This window comes from Nelumbo lutea, chromosome 7, assembly GCF_056320005.1.
Source record: "Nelumbo lutea isolate HS-2025 chromosome 7, American lotus-T2T, whole genome shotgun sequence".
Taxonomy (NCBI): domain Eukaryota; kingdom Viridiplantae; phylum Streptophyta; class Magnoliopsida; order Proteales; family Nelumbonaceae; genus Nelumbo; species Nelumbo lutea.
In genome coordinates, this window is record NC_142690.1 from 62,264,768 (window position 1) to 62,286,916 (window position 22,149).

The 22,149-nt window shown below is 37.6% G+C and overlaps 1 protein-coding gene across 21 annotated transcripts in view; it reads left to right on the forward strand.

The window, feature by feature from the left end:
• The first annotated feature begins 4,586 nt into the window (after positions 1-4,586).
• Positions 4,587-22,149, forward strand: part of LOC148846692 (uncharacterized) — a 61,888-nt gene continuing 44,325 nt past the window's right edge. For 3 of the 21 annotated variants that reach the window (XR_016102137.1, XR_016102138.1, XM_088954333.1), the window contains exons 1-7: positions 4,587-5,182; positions 11,171-12,704; positions 16,463-16,613; positions 16,712-16,839; positions 17,542-17,580; positions 17,713-17,805; positions 17,929-18,045. Coding sequence is in view for 18 of the 21 variants with exons in the window: in XM_088954333.1 (XP_088810459.1) it covers positions 16,517-16,613; positions 16,712-16,839; positions 17,542-17,580; positions 17,713-17,805; positions 17,929-18,045 (474 nt within the window). In the remaining 3 variants the exon portion in view is untranslated. Of the gene's footprint in view, positions 5,183-10,020; positions 10,081-11,170; positions 16,323-16,462; positions 16,614-16,711; positions 16,840-17,541; positions 17,581-17,687; positions 17,806-17,928; positions 18,046-22,149 lie in introns of those variants that run through there. The other 18 variants (XM_088954345.1, XM_088954334.1, XM_088954344.1 and 15 more) reach the window with 18 other exon arrangements.

A 22,149-nucleotide genomic window follows, 5' to 3' on the forward strand; every position in this document is an offset into this window, starting at 1 on the left:
TAATAGCCCGTAGGCTCCCACTCCCCTAGTTCATTCCTTTCTTCGAATCTAACCATTGATATTCTCAAATGATGGCTATCTCACCACGCACGAGGCTCTTTATTTGTAACCATAAAACATTATCTCTATTGCCGATTGCTAAACTCATCCGGGTTTTTTCAGAAGTTACACATAGTGAATAAATATTTTCCAAACAGGAAATTTTCAAAATAAACTTTATGAATTAAGAAAATAGAAATAATAAAATTTTTCGTAGTTGAAACCTATTTTGGAAAGAACGATTAAAAATAGATAAAAAAGTTTTGAAATATTTACTAAAATCAAAGGAAGACGCTATAGAGAATACTGACCACAAATGACAAAGCAGGGGGTAAAGTGAAAAAGTTTATTTTTTATGTTAGTGTATTTGGCCGACCTGCATATTTTGATATGTGGCGTCAACCTTAAGTATCCTAGCCGTCCCACACACCCTTACTTGTGGCATCAATCGGATACTCCTCTTATGTAATTCCAACTATAAAAAGGGGCTCTCACATTGAGGTAAGGACACACTCAAACTTAAGCTCTAAGTCTCATCTCTTGCATGGTCCAACTCCTCACAACTCTTGGCTAACTTGACCGTCGAAGTCCCCCTATGACAACTCTTGGGGCCTTTGATATCTTATTTCCCTCAACAAGTTGAACCAGTTGGCCTTGGATGCTAGAAATTATATTGTTGCCCTTGACTCCATATTTGGTAACAACAATTTCCATTCAACAAAAAATCCACAAATTCACTTTGAATGTGAGAAAAATGTTAAAAAATGAATAAGAATAAAGAAAAAGGAAAGAAATCAATAGATTCTCCTTGCAGCGGTAACGAAAAAATTAACAAAGGGGTGCAATCCAACTGAGCCAAGCCAAATTTCTTTTGCTTGGTTTGAATAAAAAATTATTAGGCTGAAGTTCGAGTCTAATTAAATATTCAATGAGTTCTAGTTCGAGTTAAAAGCTTGAAAATTAATATATTTTATATTTTATAAATATACATGATACATTTTTTTATAAATATATATTATATGTATGTATGTATGTATGTATGTATGGGTGGATATATGTATTAATCGAGTCAAGCTTACGAGATTTTAAGCCTCATTTTTTTTATCGGCCAAACTCAAGTTCAAATAACTAATTGAACTTACCTTTTGATTCAAACTCAATTATAATTGAATTTGAATCAAGTTTAATCAAACTTGAACCAAGGCTATTAGAGCTCGGTTTGATTTCAACATTTATCTTACAGTCCTTCTCTTATAAAAGGAGCAATGAGGCTTCCCATGATTACCTGGCAATTTAAAATAGAATTTCTACCCCTTTCCAAAGCTTGAAGATGAAAGGGAGGTCTGCAATCATTAATGGCATTCACCAAGCTCTTGGGTTTGGTTTGCAAGACTTCCCTTTTTTGCTTAGTATCTCATAACTTTCAAATTCGATTTGTTTTCACTTTTTCTTTCTTTTTAATTTAAAAAAAATTATTATAAAACATAATGAGCCATTTAATTTTCCTACACATGTGAACCAGAGTGCCCATGTAAAGTATGATGTGTACCTAAACGATTCAAGGTGTAAACCAACATACACGAAAGGAGACTCTCCACCTCTCAATATCTGAAGTTTAAAATTTCAAATAGAGTTGTTTAGAATTTATTTATCTTTTCTTCTGGTAATCAAGACTTTATTAATCTAAATACAAAATATTTTCACCTTTTCCCTTAATTTATATACTAGTGGGGACCTCTGTAATGCACGGATTTGGTTGGTATGAGAAAAAAAAATATTCATAATTTACTAATATATAACAAAAATAGAAAGACAATAATTACTGATAATTTAGTAACCCATGCCCAATTTTACCAACTCAGGCCCAACTCAAGCTTAACTTAGAATCTAAGGTTGGACTTGGGCTTAGGCATATTGAGCTTTATAGCCCAATTTCCAAGTAGAACATATTGATAATATGTAGATATGTATATTACAAAATGTTGGTGCGGGTTCAAATTGGTCCACACTAAGCTTGAACTAATGAATATAACTGTTAAATTTTATAATTCCTAGTTTAAAAAACATTATTGTTATTAATAGTTGTAGGTACATAGTGCTTGCTCAGACCCACATAGACCATCAAACATCAAGATAAACACTGCAAAGTTGCATGTGAACAACCCACAGTCAATCCCCATGCTGCGATGAACCCACGATACACTATCAACCTTGCGATAAACTCACAACACGTATCGCAAAAATCATGATAAACCTGCGGTCCACCGGGCCTACTCAGTACCCGAGCCAAAGGAAACCTTGATCGAACCTGTCCAAGGGCCTCAAGCCTATTCGAGCGTGCGATAAACCCACGCCCACCAAGATTTGCGATAAACTGATGACTTATAAACTCACTCGTAACAAAAGTAAAAGACGTAACGAAGCGTCATGTGGAGTCCGCGAAGTAGCGTTGGCCAAGCAATGATGTCACTACCGCCACGTCAATTAAGTTAAACTGTGTAAAAGGTAGTACCATATGTGAGTAATAAGAAATCTTGAGGAGAAGAAAAGTTAATCATGGGAAGGAGGCTCATGAGACACGTGGTGAAACCCAGTAGAACACTTAATAATTGACAACAAATCCAATATTCCCTTTCTCGATACGGTACAAATACTCTCTTCGTATTGAAAATCATCAAATCCTTGGCATTTGTCACCTAGCATTCCTGAGTATTCTCATTCTCTCTAATTCTCCCATTTTCACATCCTTTATCCAAAAAAGCTCATTCCTTACTCACATGTCTCTCTCTATCTTTCAAAGAGACCATTCCCTAATTGCGCTTGACCCCTCCTACAATTGTAATATTATTAATTATTAAAAATAGTAATAAAACAATTGATTTAATTATTCCATAAAAGTATTATTAATTATTCTTTTTCAATATTAATAAAAATAATTAATTATTATTGGTAATTAATTAAAAATTTGTTGGTTATATATTTAATATTAATTACTAAAACTAGTAATATATTTTGGTAAATTTTCTTTAATGATGAATATATAAATAAATAGATTTTTAATTGAGTTTCGAGAGTTTTTAATTAATCTTGATATTAAAGTAGTAATAAAAATAATTAATTTAATTATTAGTGGAGATAATTATTAAATTATAAAATTTAATATTAATAAATACTATTAATTAATTAATTTATTGGTAATAAATCACTAATTAATTTTACCTAGTTGCTACATGATTGTATGTAGCATGTGTTATGTAATCTTCTATATAAGTTTGGATGCATGCACAGTGTAATTTTATATGTAAGTCTACATTTTCGTAAAGATAGTAGAACCTGAATTGAGAAACAAACAAACATGAAATTTAGCGTGGAAGCTCATGTTACTCTATAAGAAACAAATGACCTTTTTTTTCCTTGCAGATTAAATGACATTTAAATATAGATCTATTTTGTCGACTAAACCTTTAATTCACTTTGAACGTTTGATCAAACCCTCCAGAAACACAAAAGAATCTCATCTTTCAGCCCCAAAGCCTCCAAATTCATCGTTAAATCTGTCCGATACATGTCTGATAGCATCGATCATCCCTCACGTACACTCAACCATTAGATCATACACAATCATCTGACCCATGACCTCCCAAAACACCTACTCATAAAATTTCATCTCAAGATTCCCCAATTTATACCCTTATCAAACGAAGATTCCATTTTGACCTTTCTTGTTAGCTTAAACACCCACTACCCAGATCACCCTGATTCAAACACATTCAAACCAATAAAATCACACCTTTAAACTCTAGGTACATCAAAACAACTGCTCATAAAATTTCACCCCCAGATTCTCTCACTTAACCTTCTATCAAACAAAGATTTCATTATGGAACATCTAGTTAACCCAAATTCCCATGATCTTGACTCTCTAAGACTAATCAGACCTCATCATCGTATCACATCTCAAAATACCTCCGTTTACCCTTTAGTTGCACCAATATTATATTTCAAGGTTTCAGATTGACCAGATTACAAATTTGCTCGATTTAGGCCCAATTGGCTCAATTCAACTTTACCAATCACCTCAGGCTACAAAAAAATCATATCTTGTGAATTTCATCCAAAATAGACATTGTTTGTCACTCGATCATTCAAAGCTTTTGTTTTGAAACCCAAATTAATCAAATTAAGCCCCTTTTAGATATACCCAATTTGAGCCTATTTGGGCCAATTTAATCCCACCAATCAACTCTTAATGTCTAAAAACCCCACCCTATAAAATTTCAACAAAAAATACCCTTATATACCCTTCCATATAAAAAAATTTCATTTTAACCAATCTCCGTAACTCAGTCGTACAAAACCTTTTTCAGCGGTCAGATCCCTCAATCTTCCACCTTTTGACCCGAACCACCCATCATTAAACCAGACCCCGGTCTACTTCCCATGGACTGATCCTGACACAAATTTACAAAATTAGAAAACTACCTTCGAACTTTCAATTATTTACAATACTGTCACCATGCCCTAGTATAAAGAGGAACTTATTTTTCCTATTTGAGGGAGGAAAAAGGAGGAGAGAGGGCACTGTTCATCAAATCTCCGTCGATCAAAGGAGTGGCGGGTTAGTCTCCCACTCTTCGGTTTCTTTCATTCTTTTGTTTCATTCACTCCCTCCTTCTCCTTATCCCTTTCCACATTTCTCTCCTGTCGTCATCTCTCCTTTCATCTTCCCACTGCCGGAAGTGGAAGATTTGCAGCAGTGGATCTGAATTCGACGCCATTCTCGATCTCAGCAGACCCCTTTCATCTCCGATTTTTATTTCACACTCTCTCTTTCTCCGTCATTATGTTTCCTTCCCTATCATTTCCCCCCTCTCCTTCGTCACCTCTGGTCTCCTCAACTCGTTCCCCAGGCCCTGTTTGATCCATTGAGCTAGCAGAACCAACCGCAGTAGAGGCTACTTGGATCTATCTTCTCACAGTCTCCGACAAGATCCCCACCTCAAGAGATTACTTCTGAACTATCCCGCTGAGTTCCTATCCATAAGCATCAGTGTTTGCAGCATCTAAAGGAGAAAGAGATTAAGAACATTGTGGTACCGTCTCCTTTTTTCCGTCGGCTAATTCCATGCTTAAACATAATTAGGTAAACCTTGATATCACCCCTTTGTAGTTAATATCATTTTTAGTTCTTTTTGTCACTATTTGTTTTCTTGCATTTTGCGCAATTAGGATTTGAGGGAGAATCAGAGGGTTGACGGAGCTCGGTGAAATTGGTTCCTATAAACTCTTGATGCCTATCCAACCTTGTCATTCTCGTTCTCTCTCGAGATCTTGATTGCCTTTGTTCTTTTATGCAATTGATCTTCTTCCCTTATGATTATAGTTGCTAGCCTGTCTCTATTTGTTTTTTCTTTTTTTTTTTGTTGTTATAGTAGATAATGGAAGACGATCCAGTTAGATAAAAACAATAATGATAAAATATGTGATAAGAGTGGAAGGAATAGATGAGGATGTCATAGTTCAGACGGTGGTCAGTAGATCAAATCAGGGGGAAGGGAAAGTGTCAGTTATTGAGAGTAGTCCAGTTCTGATAAAAAGTTTTTATATATATATATATATATATAAATAAAACAAAAAAAATTAATTATAAAACTTGGTCATGATGGATTTAATTTGTTAATCGAATGGCCCACTCAGTAAATATGGGATATTAGCAAGTTCAGCGGATTCAGAGAAAAAGAGTTGGCTGATCAATAATTGATAAATAAATTTACAAATATGTTTCAGCAAGAAAATTAACCAAAAGATGAATAGTTAACAAAAATAATGCTTTTTGGTATGTATTGTTATTGCAATTCTTGTGATTATGGTTGTTTGGAATTCCATGTGGGCCCCACCTATTGGACCCAGGAGAGGGGTGCCTAACCCCTTCCCTCTCCCTTCAGAGTCTTACCTTGACTGGTGTAGTCAGTCAGTGCCTTGGGTCTTAGAGTTACTATCGAACCAAAATATTTTTTATGCCATTCTTGGAGTTCTCTTCACCTTCATTTCCATAGCTGATGGGTGGCGACTTCATTTTTGCTCAAGTGTGCCGTTTTCCCGATGCTCACACATATGCAAAACAAAATGATGGGAATTGGTAATTATTGAGGATATATTAAGGGAGGGAAGTTTTCCATTTACAACTTGAAGTGTTAGGTACTTCAGTTTTAACCCCCTCTTGAACTATAAAACTTGTTTTGAGAAGCTGATCAACAAACTAAACTTATCACAATCAGATGAAAAAGAAAATATATAGAAGAAGTTAGTGAACAAGCACTCTTCATATATGGTGGTATAGTTCCTCCGTACACCACCGTACTCCATGAAGAATGAGATTTTTTGGGAAGGAGGCTCATGTAACACTTAAAGCATCTATTTTGTGACGCTTCCATGCCCTTCGGTTGATTCTAGGGCCACAACATGTGGAATGGGAAGGAGGCTAATGTAACACTTAAATGATCTATTTTGTAATGCTTCCATGCCTTTGGGATTATTCTAGTGCCCCCATCCTCTAGAATGGAGAAGTACGGAGGTTTAGTTCCTCTGTACACCATTGTACTCCATGAAGAATGAGATTTTAGGGAAGTAGGCTCATGTAACACTTAAAGGACCTATTTCGTGACTCTTCTATGCCTTTTGGCTTATTCTAGTGCCCCCAACCTGTGGAATGGAGAAGTATGGAGGTTTAGTTCTTCCATACACCACCGTACTCCAATGCTCTTGTCTTGGGTAAGATTGGTATCTACTTACAACACTAACAGCCTGAGCAATGTTTGGCCAAGTATACAACATAGCATACATGATGCTCCCTACGACTGAGGCATATGGAGCCTCTTCTCATGTCCTCAATTTCCTCAGGGGTCTTAGGTGAGATTCCTTTGGAGAGAGTGGCTCCTTCCATAATGTGACAATCCTTCTCGAGGCTCCCCAAGAAGGGGCTGAGGTCCACTTTATTCCTCTTGATTTCCACACACTCCTCACCCATCTTCTATCCAACTCCAACAATTTTGTTTCTTGTAACATAACAATGTCAGGCCTTTCCTTTCTAAGTAAATCCTTTATCATCATCCTTTTCCTTGCACTCCCTAATCTCCTAACATTCCAACTAACTATTCTCATAGTTACAAATCATGCAAACAACCTCAGTCATAAACCACCACTCCTTACTTCATAAGCTTTCTCCTATCACCTCTACCACAACTCTATATTCCCTCCGATTTCACCAATTAATCTTTCCACTTCAAAACATTTCTTCTTTTCCTTATTCCTTTTTGACTCACTCTTTTTATTATAAGTTTTCACCTGCCATTTGCTTTGAGCCCTCTTTTCGGCTTGACCTCCCTCGCCAATAGCTTGCAAAACTGAAGTCTAAAGTCCTCCTTTATCATAATCAACCCCTTCCTTTCCCCTATCCATCACCATTTCACTTAACCCATCTACATATCCTTCCTTTTGTTTGAGATCTCAAACTCTATACAAATCAGTCCCCAAATTTTATCTACCTCCCCACTCTTCCCTTCAAGGCACCCTTCCCCAACTCTTCCACCTTCTTCCACCTCCAATCGTACCCTTGTTGTACCTTCTAGGTGGTATATTACTACTTCTGTTTTAGGCATACTACATTGGTTAGTAACCAAAAACAAGTTGACATCCATACTTGGTTGGAAAAGGATAGCACAAGGAATGCTAGGACTAGACTGTTTGCCAAATCTGACTGAAGTTGGTGTCGTTTCCTTACAGGGAGACTTCTGTGGAGTAGACATGGTGGAGCAAGCACCACCGTCTAGCGTACCCTCTTGAAAACCCAACCCTAATACTCCCCTTCCTAGTTCGCCCTTATCCATGCTCACAAGAGAGAACTGTTCTCTTACATTTAAGTCTTGTACGCCCTGAGACTTTTTGTTGTCTCCCTCATGATGGGATAGTGGAATCTGTCTAGCAAATGCAGCACCTCCTACCCTTTGTTCTTCCTTGGGAAAATCTGTAGTAGCCCTTTCTTCTTCTAAGTACAACACGTCCATATTCAAGCTCCCTGTTTCAATCAGATTTTGTTTAGCTTACAAATCGAGGCTACCCAAACTTGAGGCTCCATTTGACTCATAGTCATCATCACCGATGCTTTCATCTCCAAGCCAAACTGCAAAATCTAGCTTTTCTAAAGCATTGCGCTTGGAGCATCTAGGATACCGTCTTTCAGGCGACAACCGAATCAAACTCTTAGTTGGGATTCATTGAAAAGAGCTACTAGAATGCCCACTTTGCCCTGCTTTTTGAACTCGACCTAAGGAACTAGAAGAGGAAGAAGATAGACGATTAGAATTGTCTATCAACAAATCTCCCCCCCACCCCACCCCAACTTCAGTCATGTGAGGGTTTAAGTGAGCATGTGACTGAGCCCCCCCTAACTGTAGTCGTGTGATGGTTTAAGTGAGCATATGACTGAGCACCTAAGGAACTAGAGGAGGAAGAAGATAGACGATTAGAATTGTCTATCAACAGATCCCCCCCCACCCCACCTTCAGTCATGTGAGGGTTTAAGTGATGTGACTGGACCGCCCAACTCCAGTCATGTGCTATTTTAAGTGAGCACATGACTTACTTATCCTTAATAGCTATGGGCTTAAAACTGGGCCCAAGAGAATTAAGATTTCCTCTCTCCCTTGGTCTAGGAGAAATAACTGGGTCCATGGGTTCAATGCTCTTAACCGACCCCACAATACTACTTAGCCCACCAACTCGACCCACCTCAGCTCCCGGTTCAACCATCTTGTTTCTTACTTCAACTTTCTTTTTAACACTTGTCACCTCTTTACTCTCCTCTTCAACATTAAAGTTTGCCTTGGCAGTGTTCTCAACCACTTGTGCAAAGGTTCTGCTACGCGTCAAAGAGGTTTATTGTGTTTTAGGCCTCTGACTTTCCATATGCTCCAAGTCTTTTTGGCTCCCCAGAAGTTGTTGGCCCATTTTAGTATAACTTCCAGTCTTTTTTGAACCCTCCAATCTGCTTCTTTCACGTATAGCTTATTCCTAACTCCTCACCTCCCTCCATTCTAGCTTCCTTCCACAAGCCTGCTTTAATGGAGGAAGCCAACTAGATTGAAACGAAGACACCCTCCACTCTTATTTCCACCTTCCTTGGTATATCTTTAGGCCTCACTCCGCTTAGGAGAATAGCCGCAGAATGGAGGTCTCCCCAGTAAGCACCATCCACTCTCCCTCCATAGGTTAGTGCAATGACATCTGCTACTTCTTGCTTCCAAAGATGGAAAGGCAATCCAATCTACTTCTTGTTTACTTTTTTTTTTCCTTACAAACATAGTCACATAAACATTACAATAATTATTATCGTGAAAGGTTTAAAATGTCAAAAGACAAAAGACAAATAAAAGAAATGCTTATATATATTGTTGCTGTTCTTATGCAATCAATTATTAAATGGAGCAAAATGGATCTGCCATTGAAGCTTTATGCTTCAGCTGCAAAACATAATGAAGCACCATGATCGGCTGAGGGAAGTATGATAAATGTAGGGGGCATGTGGAATCATGGACGATGATAAGAGGTGTAAATGTAGGGGGCGTCTGACAACTCTTTCTAAGTGATCTTTCAAGCTTTTAAAAGCTTAGAAGACCTGATTTTGTATTTTTTTTTTCGTTTGGAAACCAGAAGACAGAAGATGAAAAAACAACACCCTCCCCCCAGAAAGCTTAGATTTGTCTTCAATCTGAAAGCTTCATTTGAAGCTTCAGGTCTTTTTGAGCATATGGATCTTTGCATTTGAGGAAGGGCATTCGAAAAACCGTTGTTTCCTCTTTGAGTGTTTAGGCTAAACAGATCTGCACCAGGTTTGTTGTCCTCCATCTTTTTTCTTTCTTCCTTTTCTTTTTCTTTCTTATTAGATCCAAATCTTTTCTCGTACCTTGGTTCCTTTCAGATCTTATCTCTCCCCTCTCTTTCACTTGCTCCCGTCTGAAGCTAGGAAATCTAATTCAAAACCAGGTATCATCTCCATCATTTGATAGTGGTGCGATCTCTTGATTTGCTTGTGGAACAATTTTGAGTTTGGTTCTTATTTATTGTTGAATTTAGTAAAATTGAATGTTTACAGAACGCATAAGAGGGCAATTTGTAGAACAATTTCATCAAAATGATCGCCTGATTAACAAGTTAGATAATAACTATTGTTAGATACCCTTTAGGGCTGTTTAGTTGTGCAATAAATTCTACAATGATGGAATGAATCTTCGTCTTGAATTTCCTTTTTAAACTTGTTTACGCCGTCCAAAACCAAGTTCATATTTAAACTTCAAGCTTTAAAATTTTGGTGAAACTTGTTTCCACTATATCAGACTAGCTCAGAGAACTTGTTTCCACTTTCCAAATGAATTCAACATTCAGCTCAGACCAATCAAAATTGATATTTGGAACCTTTTAATTTACTTGCATCATAATATTGGACCCAGTGCATGTCATTTTGAACAATGCACCAAATGTTTTTCTATTTTACTTGAGCATGTTCTGGAGTTAAACAACTTCTGGACTGGTATCCATAATAAGAGTTTGCATAGCCTATTCTGGAATGGAGTCCATGAAGTTGGAGCAAAGAATAAACACTTTTACTTGTTAACTAATGGGATTCAAATATTGTGTTCATCTTTGATATCTCATAGGGTATGAATATTGTTAAAATTTTGGTGGTTTGAAACTTTATGGAGTTCTTGGTTTCCCTTAAAGGCTTAGAACTGTTTCTATTTATCTATATACTTGTTCTTTTCTGTTAATAATTGATTCCACGTCTTAATTGTTGAGTTCATAATGAAACTAACAATTTATCTAAGGGATTGTAATCATATCTAGATTGAATACTAATTTATTGTCTGTGAGTAGCCTAACTAAATCCTTGAACTTGTTCTTTTCGGTTAATAATTGATTCCATGTCTTAATTGTTGAGTCCGTAATGAAACTAATAATTTACCTGATAGATTGTAATCATATCTAAGATTGAATACTAATTTATTGTCTGTGAGTAGCCTAATTAAATCCTTGAACTACAGTGTAACCTTTTTTCCTTCTTATTGTGTTTTTTCAGGACCTGAAGTCTCAGAAAGTGATTGGGAGTGGCCATGAGGCGAATAGAATATACCTGCTGGATACTCTTGGACAGCCAATGACAACCTAGGAAAACTGTTTTTGAATCTACCTCCAGAGTTCAGTGTCTTTTAGTCGTGGCATGTTATGCCATTTTCGTTCGGGTCATTTATCTTTTTCTGGTTTGGTCATTCCCAAAATTGTTTAAGGGAATTAATTTGTTCAACCTTCACTATGAGTTGTAGAAACAATTATCCTTTGAGTAATAAAAGATCATCCTCTCCATTTCATATTGTGCAATCTGATGTGTGGGGGTCATACCACTACCCTCTATGGGAGGTTATAGATGTTTTATTGTGTTCATTGACGATTTCTCTCGATATACTTGGTTATTTTTGATGAGATCCCAAGATGAAGTTTCCAAGTTTGTGAGGTAGTTCCATGAATTTGTTTTTCACTAGTTTGATACAAGAATCAAAACATTAAGTTCTGACAATGCAAAAGAATAATTTGAGAAAAATCTAATCTCTTATCTCACTGATTTTGGGGTCATTCATCGGATTTCTTGTGTTTGTACTCCAGAACAAAATTTAGTAGCTAAGAGGAAGAATCGTCAAATAGTTGAAGTTGCAAGAAGCATTTTGTTTGCCTCACATGTCCTTACAAGATTTTGGGGGGGGATTCTTTTCTCATTGCAACCTACCTATCAATCATAATCCATCCAAAGTGTTGGGTTTTAAGTCCCCCTTTAACGTTAGATAGTTGAAGTTGCAAGAAGCATTTTGTTTGTCTCACATGTCCCTACAAGATTTTGGGGGGTTGTTTTTCTCATTGCAACCTACCTAATCAATCATAAGCCATCCAAAGTGTTGGGTTTTAAGTCCCCCTTTAACGTTAGATAGTTGAAGTTGCAAGAAGCATTTTGTTTGCCTCACATGTCCCTACAAGATTTTGGGGGGTTGTTTTTCTCTTTGCAACCTACCTAATTAATCATAAGCCATCCAAAGTGTTGGGTTTTAAGTCCCCCTTTAACCTCCTTCATCTGGGTAAGGGCCTTTTTCCTATTCTCCTTCGTGTCTTTGGCTGTACTTGTTATGTATACATTTTTAGTGCCCAGAAACATAAATTTGAGCCAAAGGCTCATAAGTGCATATTCCTTGGTTATGCCTCCACATAGAAGAGTTATTATTGTTTTGATCATAACATTGGAACTCATTATGTTTCAATAAATATTATGTTTGATGAGTCCATTCCTTTCTATGATTCTACTTTGGGGAAGCATTATTCGAAGGGGGAGAATTCGTCACAGTTGTTTGTACTCCCCCTTCTTGTCCCTATTGAGTCTTTTATTCTTGAAGAGTCAAGGGGGGAACAATCATCTTCAGTTCCTTCCAATATTCCTATTCCTCCTCCATTACCTCATCGTCCCCTTTTTAATCCCAGGTAGTACTAGCGGCGAAGGACCAGAAGTGAGCAAATTGTTTTCTCTACATCACATGAGCCTCCTGCACTTCCAGTTACTGAAGGGACAATAGGTACTGATACTATCCCTTTGCAGCCACCCTTCCTAGATCTTGATGTCCCTATTGCTATCAGGAAAGGTAAACGGAGGTGTACTGCACATTGCATTCAAAACATCTTTCCAATGGTTTGATTTCTCATTTTTTCTTCTGTTGCTTATAACCTTATACCCGGGTTTGTATCAAAAGCACATACTTTTCCAAAATGGAGGGATGCTATGAGAATTGAAATAGATGCTCTACACAAGAATGACACATGGAAAGTAGTTGATTTGCCTGAAGGGAAGGAGCCGATGGGCTATAAGTGGGTGTATACCTTTAAATATCATGTTGATGGCTCCATTGGGAGGTACAAAGCTTGGTTGGTTGCAGAAGGCTATACACAAACTTATGGGATTGACTATCTGGGGACTTCTGCTCTTGTTACAAAGGTGACATCTGTGCGGGTTTTACTATCTTTGGTTGCTCATTGAAATTGGCCTCTTTATCACTTTGATGTGAAAAATGCATTTTTGAATGGAGAATTACATGAGAAAGTTTCTCTATAGACTCAAATAGTCACTTAGGTCATGGTTTGAAAGGTTTAGGGCTTCCCTTGTTAACTTTGGTTACGTACAAACTCAGTCTAATCATACCTTCTTTGTGAAGAGGAGAGGTTCATTGGTGGTATATCTTATAGTCTATGTTGATGATCTTAAATCTTTCCTTCGTACAGAGTTTGAGATCAAAGATCTGGGGGAGTTGAGGTATTTCCTTGGCACTGAAGTGGTTCGGTCTAAGGATGGAATTTTTATTTATCAACGAAAGTATGTGCTAAACTTTCGCACTGAAACAAGCAAGATGGATGCAAGACCAGTGGCTACTCTTATTGATATTAGTCACAAATGTTTTGCCTCTAATGGAGAACTGTTGAAGGATAAGGGAGTGTTTCAAAGGTTAGTAAGGAAATTATTATATCTTTGCATAACTCGGCTTGACATTGCATATGCTATTAGTTGCATTAGCTAGTTCATGCATTCTCTCAGGGACACTCATATGGTAGCAGTAGAACGAGTTTTATGTTATTTGAAGAGTACTCCTGGGAAGGGAAGGGAATTCTTTTTGCTAAGCATGGTCATATGAAACTGGAGGCTTACATAGATGTTGATTGGGTGGGAAACATTGATGATGATGGGAGGCAAACTTTTGGATACTGTAGCATGGTGGCAGGTAATATTGTTTTTTGGAGAAGCAAGAAATAATCAATTGTTGCTAGATCTTCAGCCGAGGCCCGAGTACAGGGCTATGGCTCATGGAGTTTTTGAGTTACTTTGGCTTCGATCATTGATGGAGGAACTAGGCGTTGAGTATGATAAGCCATTGGTGCTATATTGTGATAATCAGGCTGCCATCAACATTGCTCACAATCCGACACAACATGATAGGACTAAACTTATTGAAATTGACAGACATTTTATGAGAGAAAGAGTGGCTTTTGGAGAAGTTTGTTTACCATTTATTACATTCGAGGAATAGTTAGCTGGCATTCTTACCAAGGGAATCTCCAAGGCCAAACTACAACATGACACTGGCAAGCTGGGCATGATTGACATCTATGCTCAGCTTGAGGGGGAGTGTAGAGAGAATGGGCCGAATGGCCCATGGGATGTTCTTATTTAATTCTATTTCGGTTTCTTTTGTTAATGGGGCTTTTATGTTTCTTTATGTTTATGCTTAATTAAGTAATCGCCCAATTAAGGGCCTCTTTATAAATACCACAACTGTGCAAATTACTTTTTAATGAAAAGGATTAGGGAAGGGAGTAATGTTTGATTGACTATTCTCCCAAAACACTATTGCCGCCAACTTCTTCTCTCTTTGCTGCTGATATCTACTCATTTTTCACAACTTTTAAATCAGTCCTCTCATTCTTTTGGACTGTTTTTCTTCTTATACATATTAGAAAAATACACTTTTATATAAATAAAATGCACATATGTGTTTATTCTTCTCTTACAGGCTTAGGTTGGGTTTGGTTAGGCTTGGGCTACCCTAGTCCTCAACCAATGCCCAACCCAAGTTTAGGTTGGGCCAAAATTTTCTAGCCTAGGCCCAACTCGTAATCCAAGCACTTAGGCCCAACTCGTGCAAAAACTTGGGTTGGGTCCGTTCGTGCTTGGATTGGACCCACCCAAGTTGTACCCCTGTTGAGGACAAGCCGAACAAGGACCAAAGGACCGATACATGATAAGAAGTAGGGGTGGAAATTTTTAACCCAACCTGTTGAACCCTTCCAACCCACTTGTTAATTAATAGGCTTAAAACCATTATTTTAGTCACGGGCCATTTGTAGGTTGGTTAACCCAAGTAGTCATTTAACAGTGGAAGTGAAGAGATTGGCAAGTATTCCCCCACCAATGCAGAATCCTTGCTACTACGAAATGCACTTTTGGATGATTGTCTCTGTTTTACTATAGTTTTCTTTTTCGTTAATAAACCATATAATTGTGTTTGATGACACTGGCTTTATACCTTTCTTTTGCTTCCTGAATAGATCTTGTCTAATTAGATTTGTCTTCATTGCAAGGGAAGTTTCCAAGGGGCATTGTGGACAGTCATGAATATTTGGATATCCTCTAGCCAAATGTCGTTTCAAACGAATAGCATCACCACATTTAGGAAAAAAATTGTATTTCATTTTAAGTCTTTTCCCATCAATCCTGGTTCCAAAATTCTAGCTTATATCAGCTTCTTCATCATCAGAGGTGCCATGTCCAATGTAACTATCGTATCCATAGAAATTATTTACAATCATAGAATGACAAAAAACTCAGGTTCTTTTTATTTGGAAAAGATGACAAGCTCTCTACCATGATATGCTAGACATTCTTTTTATTTGGAAAATACCTTGCTAACATTTTTTTGTCATTTTCAGAAGAGAAATATTTTACCTCTTTTGGTAGTGGTTTTATCTTTGTTGGTAATTCCCTCAAATTTTTAGAGCTACTTGAATTGCTAGCCCTTCAGCAGCTGAACTTGCAATCTGAGGATAGTTGGACTTGGAACTGGAGTTCAGATGGCCAGTTCTCAGTCAAATCCTTTGCTCATTACTTATCTGATAACACCCTGGAAGAGATGCCTGCATCTATAATCTGGAATCCACTCTCTCCTTCAAAGATTAATGCTTTGGTTTGGGCTGCAATTCTAGAAAGATGTTTAACCAAGGTTCATTTCTCAAAAAGACGTTTTCAGCTTCAAAATTTGCTTTGTGTCCTTTGCGGCCAAGATTTGGTGGATATTAATCATCTTTTTCTTCACTGACCTATATCGGCTAAGACCTGAAATCATTACTTTTCTGCCCTGGATCTTCACTGGGTCATGCCTGGGTCTGTATAGGAGCTGCTGAGATGTTGGGAGCTGCAAGGTCTGTCAAAGCTACCAAAAAGTCTGTGGAGGTCCATTCCGGTGGCTGTAATCAGCACTATTTGGGCAGAAAGAAATAAAAGAATTTTTCAAAATCTGTCCAAAGATCCAGAAGATATGATTGCATTTACATTTGGAAAATTGCTCTCCTGGATCTCTGCCCTAAAGGGGTTTTAGGTCTCTCATCTGGGGCTAGACTGTCCTTTGAGGATTTATGGAATTTGTAATGTTGTATGCTCTGTATCTTTTCCCCAAAGTCTGTTTTTTTTTTTGGGGGGGGGTGGGATCCTCTTGTACTTTTATCTCATTTTTAATGAAATTACTTTACCTTTTCTAAAAAAAAATAATTCCCCCAAATTTTATTCGTGCAGGTTCTGCTAATTTGTGGATAAACATTGCATCCATCGCGGATTCTATTTTCACTTATGTTTGGAAGTCCTACAGCAATTCCTTCTAATAGTCCTCATCTACGGCGTTCTGGTAGCAGGCCTATTTTGTCTGACCTAGGTATCAAATTGAAAGGTTTGAGCAATGAATATGAAATGATTTCTCCTTTTCTGCCACATTTTGTGGAAGCACTATTTACACTTCTAATTTGGTTGATCCTTATTTTGGTTCAGGTGAAGCCGGAAACAATTTTGAAGAAGGTTCTGTGAACCTGGGAGAATTGTTTGAAATGAAGACTGCAAATTCTCCAATGCAGGTGGCTGCGATAATGCCATCCCCAATCCTTCTATGGAGATTCAAGGTATTTGTTTCTTAGTGCTTAAGATATATACTTGGTACTCACTTTTGTTCTTTTTTTGCTTTAGTCCATACTGTGCCTTGATATCAAGGGGTGCTTAGTTAAAGATCCTATGCTCACAAGGAGTTTCTCCTTGGTGGTGGGAGGCATTAACATTTGAAATTTCTATTCCTTTTTTTTTTTTTTAAATCCCAAAAGAATTCACTAAAACCTTGATACCTTGCAGTTGAGAATTTGTTTGGATGTTAATGGTCTCATTGTATTGTTCATTTGCAACTTTTTAAGTGATGTGATGATAACTTCTTATTAGACAAAAAAAAAGAGAAAATTTTTTGTTGGTTACATTGTTTATTTGCTGTACTTGCAACTACCACTATCATACTGTTACTATTCATTTATAATGAAGTACTGTTACTACTGTGTTAGAGTAAGAGAAAAAAAATACATAGGAATGTGTTGATGGAGCTAATTTGAGAGTTTGAAACATTGGGACTAAAAATCTCCGTGAGGTTAGGTAACACTATCTCATTTGCACCCTTGGCACATGTTGGCATACTTTAATTGCATTAGGAAACATATTGAGTTTGAAGATGCACAGTTTTGGTTTTTTGTACCATTTTGATACTTGATACTATATGTGTTGTTTTCATTCTCCTAATTCTAATCATGCTTTTACATAGACCTGATTGAAATTGATTTTTCCAGGTTTTGCTGTTTATTGTCTGGGGTTTTGGTTGTTGCAAGGTCAGTTATGATTCTTGTGTTCTTGTTTTATGCATGGGACATTTGGGAGGTTGTTGAGGATGTATTTGAAGAACCTTTAAACTTGATTGTCTTTTTATATGTTTTAGTTGGATCGATTTGTCAAAATTGCAGATTGGCTGGGATTCTGTCATGAGAATGAGTGTGGATTTACGGGATTTGTTTTTGTATGAAGCTTTCTTGTATTATAATCCTCTCCTTCTTGTGGTAAGTTAGGTTCGTTTGTTGATAAGTCATGAGAATGGTTGTGGATTATTTCCTTTTTTTTGATATTAAAGATTTTTTCGTTGTGTCACAGCTCACATACCATTTGTGGTTTTGTTGTGTCAGACTATGATGGTTTGGCTTTGGGGAGTTAATCTATGGGTTTTTGCTCAGTCTGGTGTCAGTTACATGAAGATATTTGACCTTGATCAGAACCATCTTACTCATAGGGAAATATGGAAGGTATTAACATTCATATGTTAATTGGTGAATTATATAATTTTGTGCTTTCAATAACTTGTGTATATCCTTAAAAATTTAATTTATTTTTGATTCTTTAAGCCCCATGGATATCACAGCCTTGGTTGGCTCCAATGTTTGAGGAGAAATAGGTTGGGTAAGATTGAAAGTGGCTGCACCCCCTGGAGGAGCTGCACTATGTATCCTCTGGAGAGGGATCAAGCCATTGTAGTTCCTGCAGCAAGTGTAAAGTTGAGAGAAACTGAGAGAGGAAGAGGGGAAGAGAGGCTGTGCCCTAATGTTGGGGGTGCTACCGTTTAGTTTAGGAATATTTATGTTTTGCTCTTTTTTTTTTTAATTAATTTTTGAAGGGCTACACAATGGGGGGGTAGCCCATCCCCCAACCTATTACCCCCCAACTCTGCTGCAGGTGGTAGTGGATCCCAAGTCTCTGCTACAACCAGCAGGAGACCTTACCAACCAGCTGGTTGGCACCTTGCAATATTTATGTTTTGCTCTGACTTACTGCTTGGTGACTTGGGTTGGTCATTGGACTGGGTTGACTTGGTTTCCACTTGGGTGGTTTAAACTAGGTTTATGCTCTCAAAGAAGCAGTTTTTGTAATGTTCTTTTTTTTCTTTTTGCTTCTGTAGGAAAACTTAATACTAACAAAAGCCCAAAAAGCAAGAAACTTCTTCTATTATTGATATAGGCATATATGAGCAAGACACTGCTCTGCCTGTGTTTAGTAGGTGTATTTGGTGGTTTATTTGGTTAACGAGGTATTTATTGAGGACGATCGGGTGGCATAATGTTAGACCTCCACAAGTCTTTGGTAGGGATATTTGATGGGTGTCATCTTGAGTTTTTGAAGGTTGAGAGATGGTTATCGCAAGGGTGGCCATCATGAAACCAACTTCTAGGTAGAGCTGGAGGCTCTTTTTTTCCCTTGGTCATGGTGATGGGTTGTTCAACACCTCGTGGCTTTGCTTTGAGAAATAGGGAATGTTTTGGGGAGATCACTTTTTCAGGTTGTAGCAGTAATGGTTGATGGTGGGTCTAAACTCTTATGTTTCTTAATTTTTGGTGCGGAAATTTGAGGTGCCTTGAATGGATTCTCAGTGGTGGAAGAAAATAATGTTTGTTCAATGGAGAATTGCAAATTTGGTGTGTCTTCTAGTTTAGGGGAAGTAACTTTTGATGGTGCCAATTTTTTTGATCAGCAACACAAAAAATTTCATTAATTATGAGAGAAACATGATTACAACAAGAAGTTGTGAAAAGAACCAGCTATGGAAGCTGTCCCAAATCGTTATTACATTTGAGCCTAAAACATGTGTTCTATGTATCCCTTGCTTGGCTAAGCTATCTGCCAAGCTATTAGCCGTCCTCACCCATTTTATTCGGATTAACATGTCCTGTGACAGCCATTTGAATTTTCTGATTTTATTCCTCAAGTGCCACTCCACCCCCTCCCCTTTAACCAGCAACTTAACCACAGTTTAGGAATCTCCCTCAATAATCAGCCTACTAATACCCGGTTCTTTTGCCTTCTCAATCCCAAAAACTGCTGCGAAAAACTCTGATCTTGCCACATCACCCTGCTCCGCAGGGCCAGAGTATAAAGCAATTATGTTCCAATCTTCATCCCTAATGACCCCCCCAATACCTGAGGGGCCTAGGTTACCCAAACAGCTTTCATCAAAATTCAGTTTCTTCCAACCATTTATTGGGGGAGACCAAGCCTCAAAAGATCTTTGTCTTCTAGTTGAGAATGCAGCAATAATACCCCAAGCTCTGAAGAAATCTTCAATCTTGAAATCCGAAAACAGCTTCAAACTTTTTGCCCAGTGTGCTACTCTCAATGTTTTGTTTTGAAATATCAGTAGAAAAATTTCATTAAATTGAAAAAGAGGTACAGTAAAAGAACTTTTGGTTGTCAAGTTGACAAACCGAGCAAAGGTACAACACTCAAACTGAAAAAAAATCTTCATTATGGGGCTGTAGCTCAATAGTACTCCAGAAGCTTTCTAACAAATCAACTTTGTTCGCTATGTCGAACCCTGGGAGCTGTAGCACCCAATCTGAAATCAGATTGCTCACTGCAGCTACCAAGTGATCAATGGACTTATCTTCAAGGATCCTTCTGTTCCTCTCATTCCATATAGCCCGGAAACTGCAAATGGAATGCAGCTCCACATGATTCTGGCTTTCTTGCTTCCTCTGAATTTTGGCCATTTGGAGAAGATTTCTGCTGGCGATAGAGGTTGAAAGACATTGACCCCGAACGTAAAAGAGAAAAACTTTTTTTTGATGAATAATAATAAATTTATTAATTCGGAAGCAGATTTAGAGTGAGTTCATATAACATCCTAGGGAGAGGCGCGAGCTGCAGCCCCTCCTTGCTGATCTCCCCACCCACTGTACATCGACCAACATATTCCTTTCAACCAACTAAATTTCTTCATTTCATTCTTGTAATGCCACATAGCCTCTTCAGGATTTTTCAACCAACCCACTACCACTTTGGAATCCCCCTCGATTGTTAGGTGTTGTACCCCCAACTGATAGTTTAGAGAGTTTAATCAAGAGTTTTTATAGGGCTTTTGGAGTCTAAAGGCTCCTAAAGTTGACTCCATCACCATTTTTTTAATCAATAACAAATAGCTTCTTTTGGTGGGAGAGTTAAGAGAGCTTATCTCCCCCCTTATTCCTGTACTTGATTTTCATATTTTAATGAAAGCTATTTGTTATTGATTAAAAAAAAACAAAATTACACGAGCCCAAAACAAAGCATCCCTATTTACCCCTTAGCTAACCTATTCCCAAATACAATTAACAAAATGGTAGGAAGTTCACAAGTGATAACCATTCTCACTATTAGCTTTGCAAAGAACACACCGATGAGGAGACAAACAACTTTTACGTCTCTTTTTCTGAAGCAAGTCACAAGTGTTGGTTTAGTTCAGAAATGTTTCACAACAAAAACCCCCAACCCTAGGAGGAATAGGATTACACCACTTAATAGGGAAAGACAGCCCAAGGGAAAATTTTGGTTGAGCTAAGGGTTTGAGAAAGAAGGCACAAGTGAATTGCCAGAGGCCGAGACAGTCCAAACCCTACAATTTGGTTTTGTAGGGTCCAAGTAAACACCATCAAGGATACCCAAAAGTGAGGATGTTCTATTTAACTCTGAATCCCTAAATGCCCTTCTTAAACCCAAATTCTAACCAAAGCTTGAGACAGAGTTTGAGGGTACTAGAAATGTGGTAACTGGTCCTTCAAAGGGAATCCCCAATCCATAATTGTTCCTAGAATTTAATAAGGTTACCAGAATGCAAATCATACATGATCCAAGGCAAAAAAAGAGACAAGATAGCTTGAATGGCTTTCCATGGTAAAACTCTTGTAGTCCTAGTCAGAATTCCAGCATCCCAACCATTATTTGCAAATCCATGAATACTTCTTACTACCTTAGCCCACAACTTTTCCTTATCAAGCAGAAATCTCCATAGCCACTTCCCCAAGAGAACCAAATTTATTTTCTGAATATTTCTAAGATCGAGACCTCCAAACTTTTTATTTCTACATACTAGTTCCCGCCTCACCCTATTGTCTCTTTTCTCCTCCCTTGGTTCCAAAGAAAATCTCTCATTAGCTCCTCCAACCTTCTTCCAATCTCTTTTTGAAGCCTAAAAATTGACAAAAATCTTCTTTCCTTGGGCTATCTCATAGAGGCATTCCTAAACAATTCAGAGGCCAAATGGACACCGTACAACCCAAAATACTTGCACACTCTACTACCTCCTCCTCCATATTGATTCCAACTATACAACTTTCAAATTAGACAATTGTTGTTCACTTTTCTGATTCAATCAATAGAGCTTTGAAATTCTTAATGCTTTCTATATCTAAGTAACTATATATTATTATTCATCCTTCTTGTTCTTCCCTAGATTACTGGCAAGTAAGTTTTGTATTTCTACTAGGATGCTGTTTTGAGGAGTTTTGTTGCATTTCTATTGGCAACTCTTTAGTTTCTTACAGTCTAACCCAAAAAAGTGAACCCTAGATGGAACATTGGCCTTTAACATTTCGGTCTCAAGG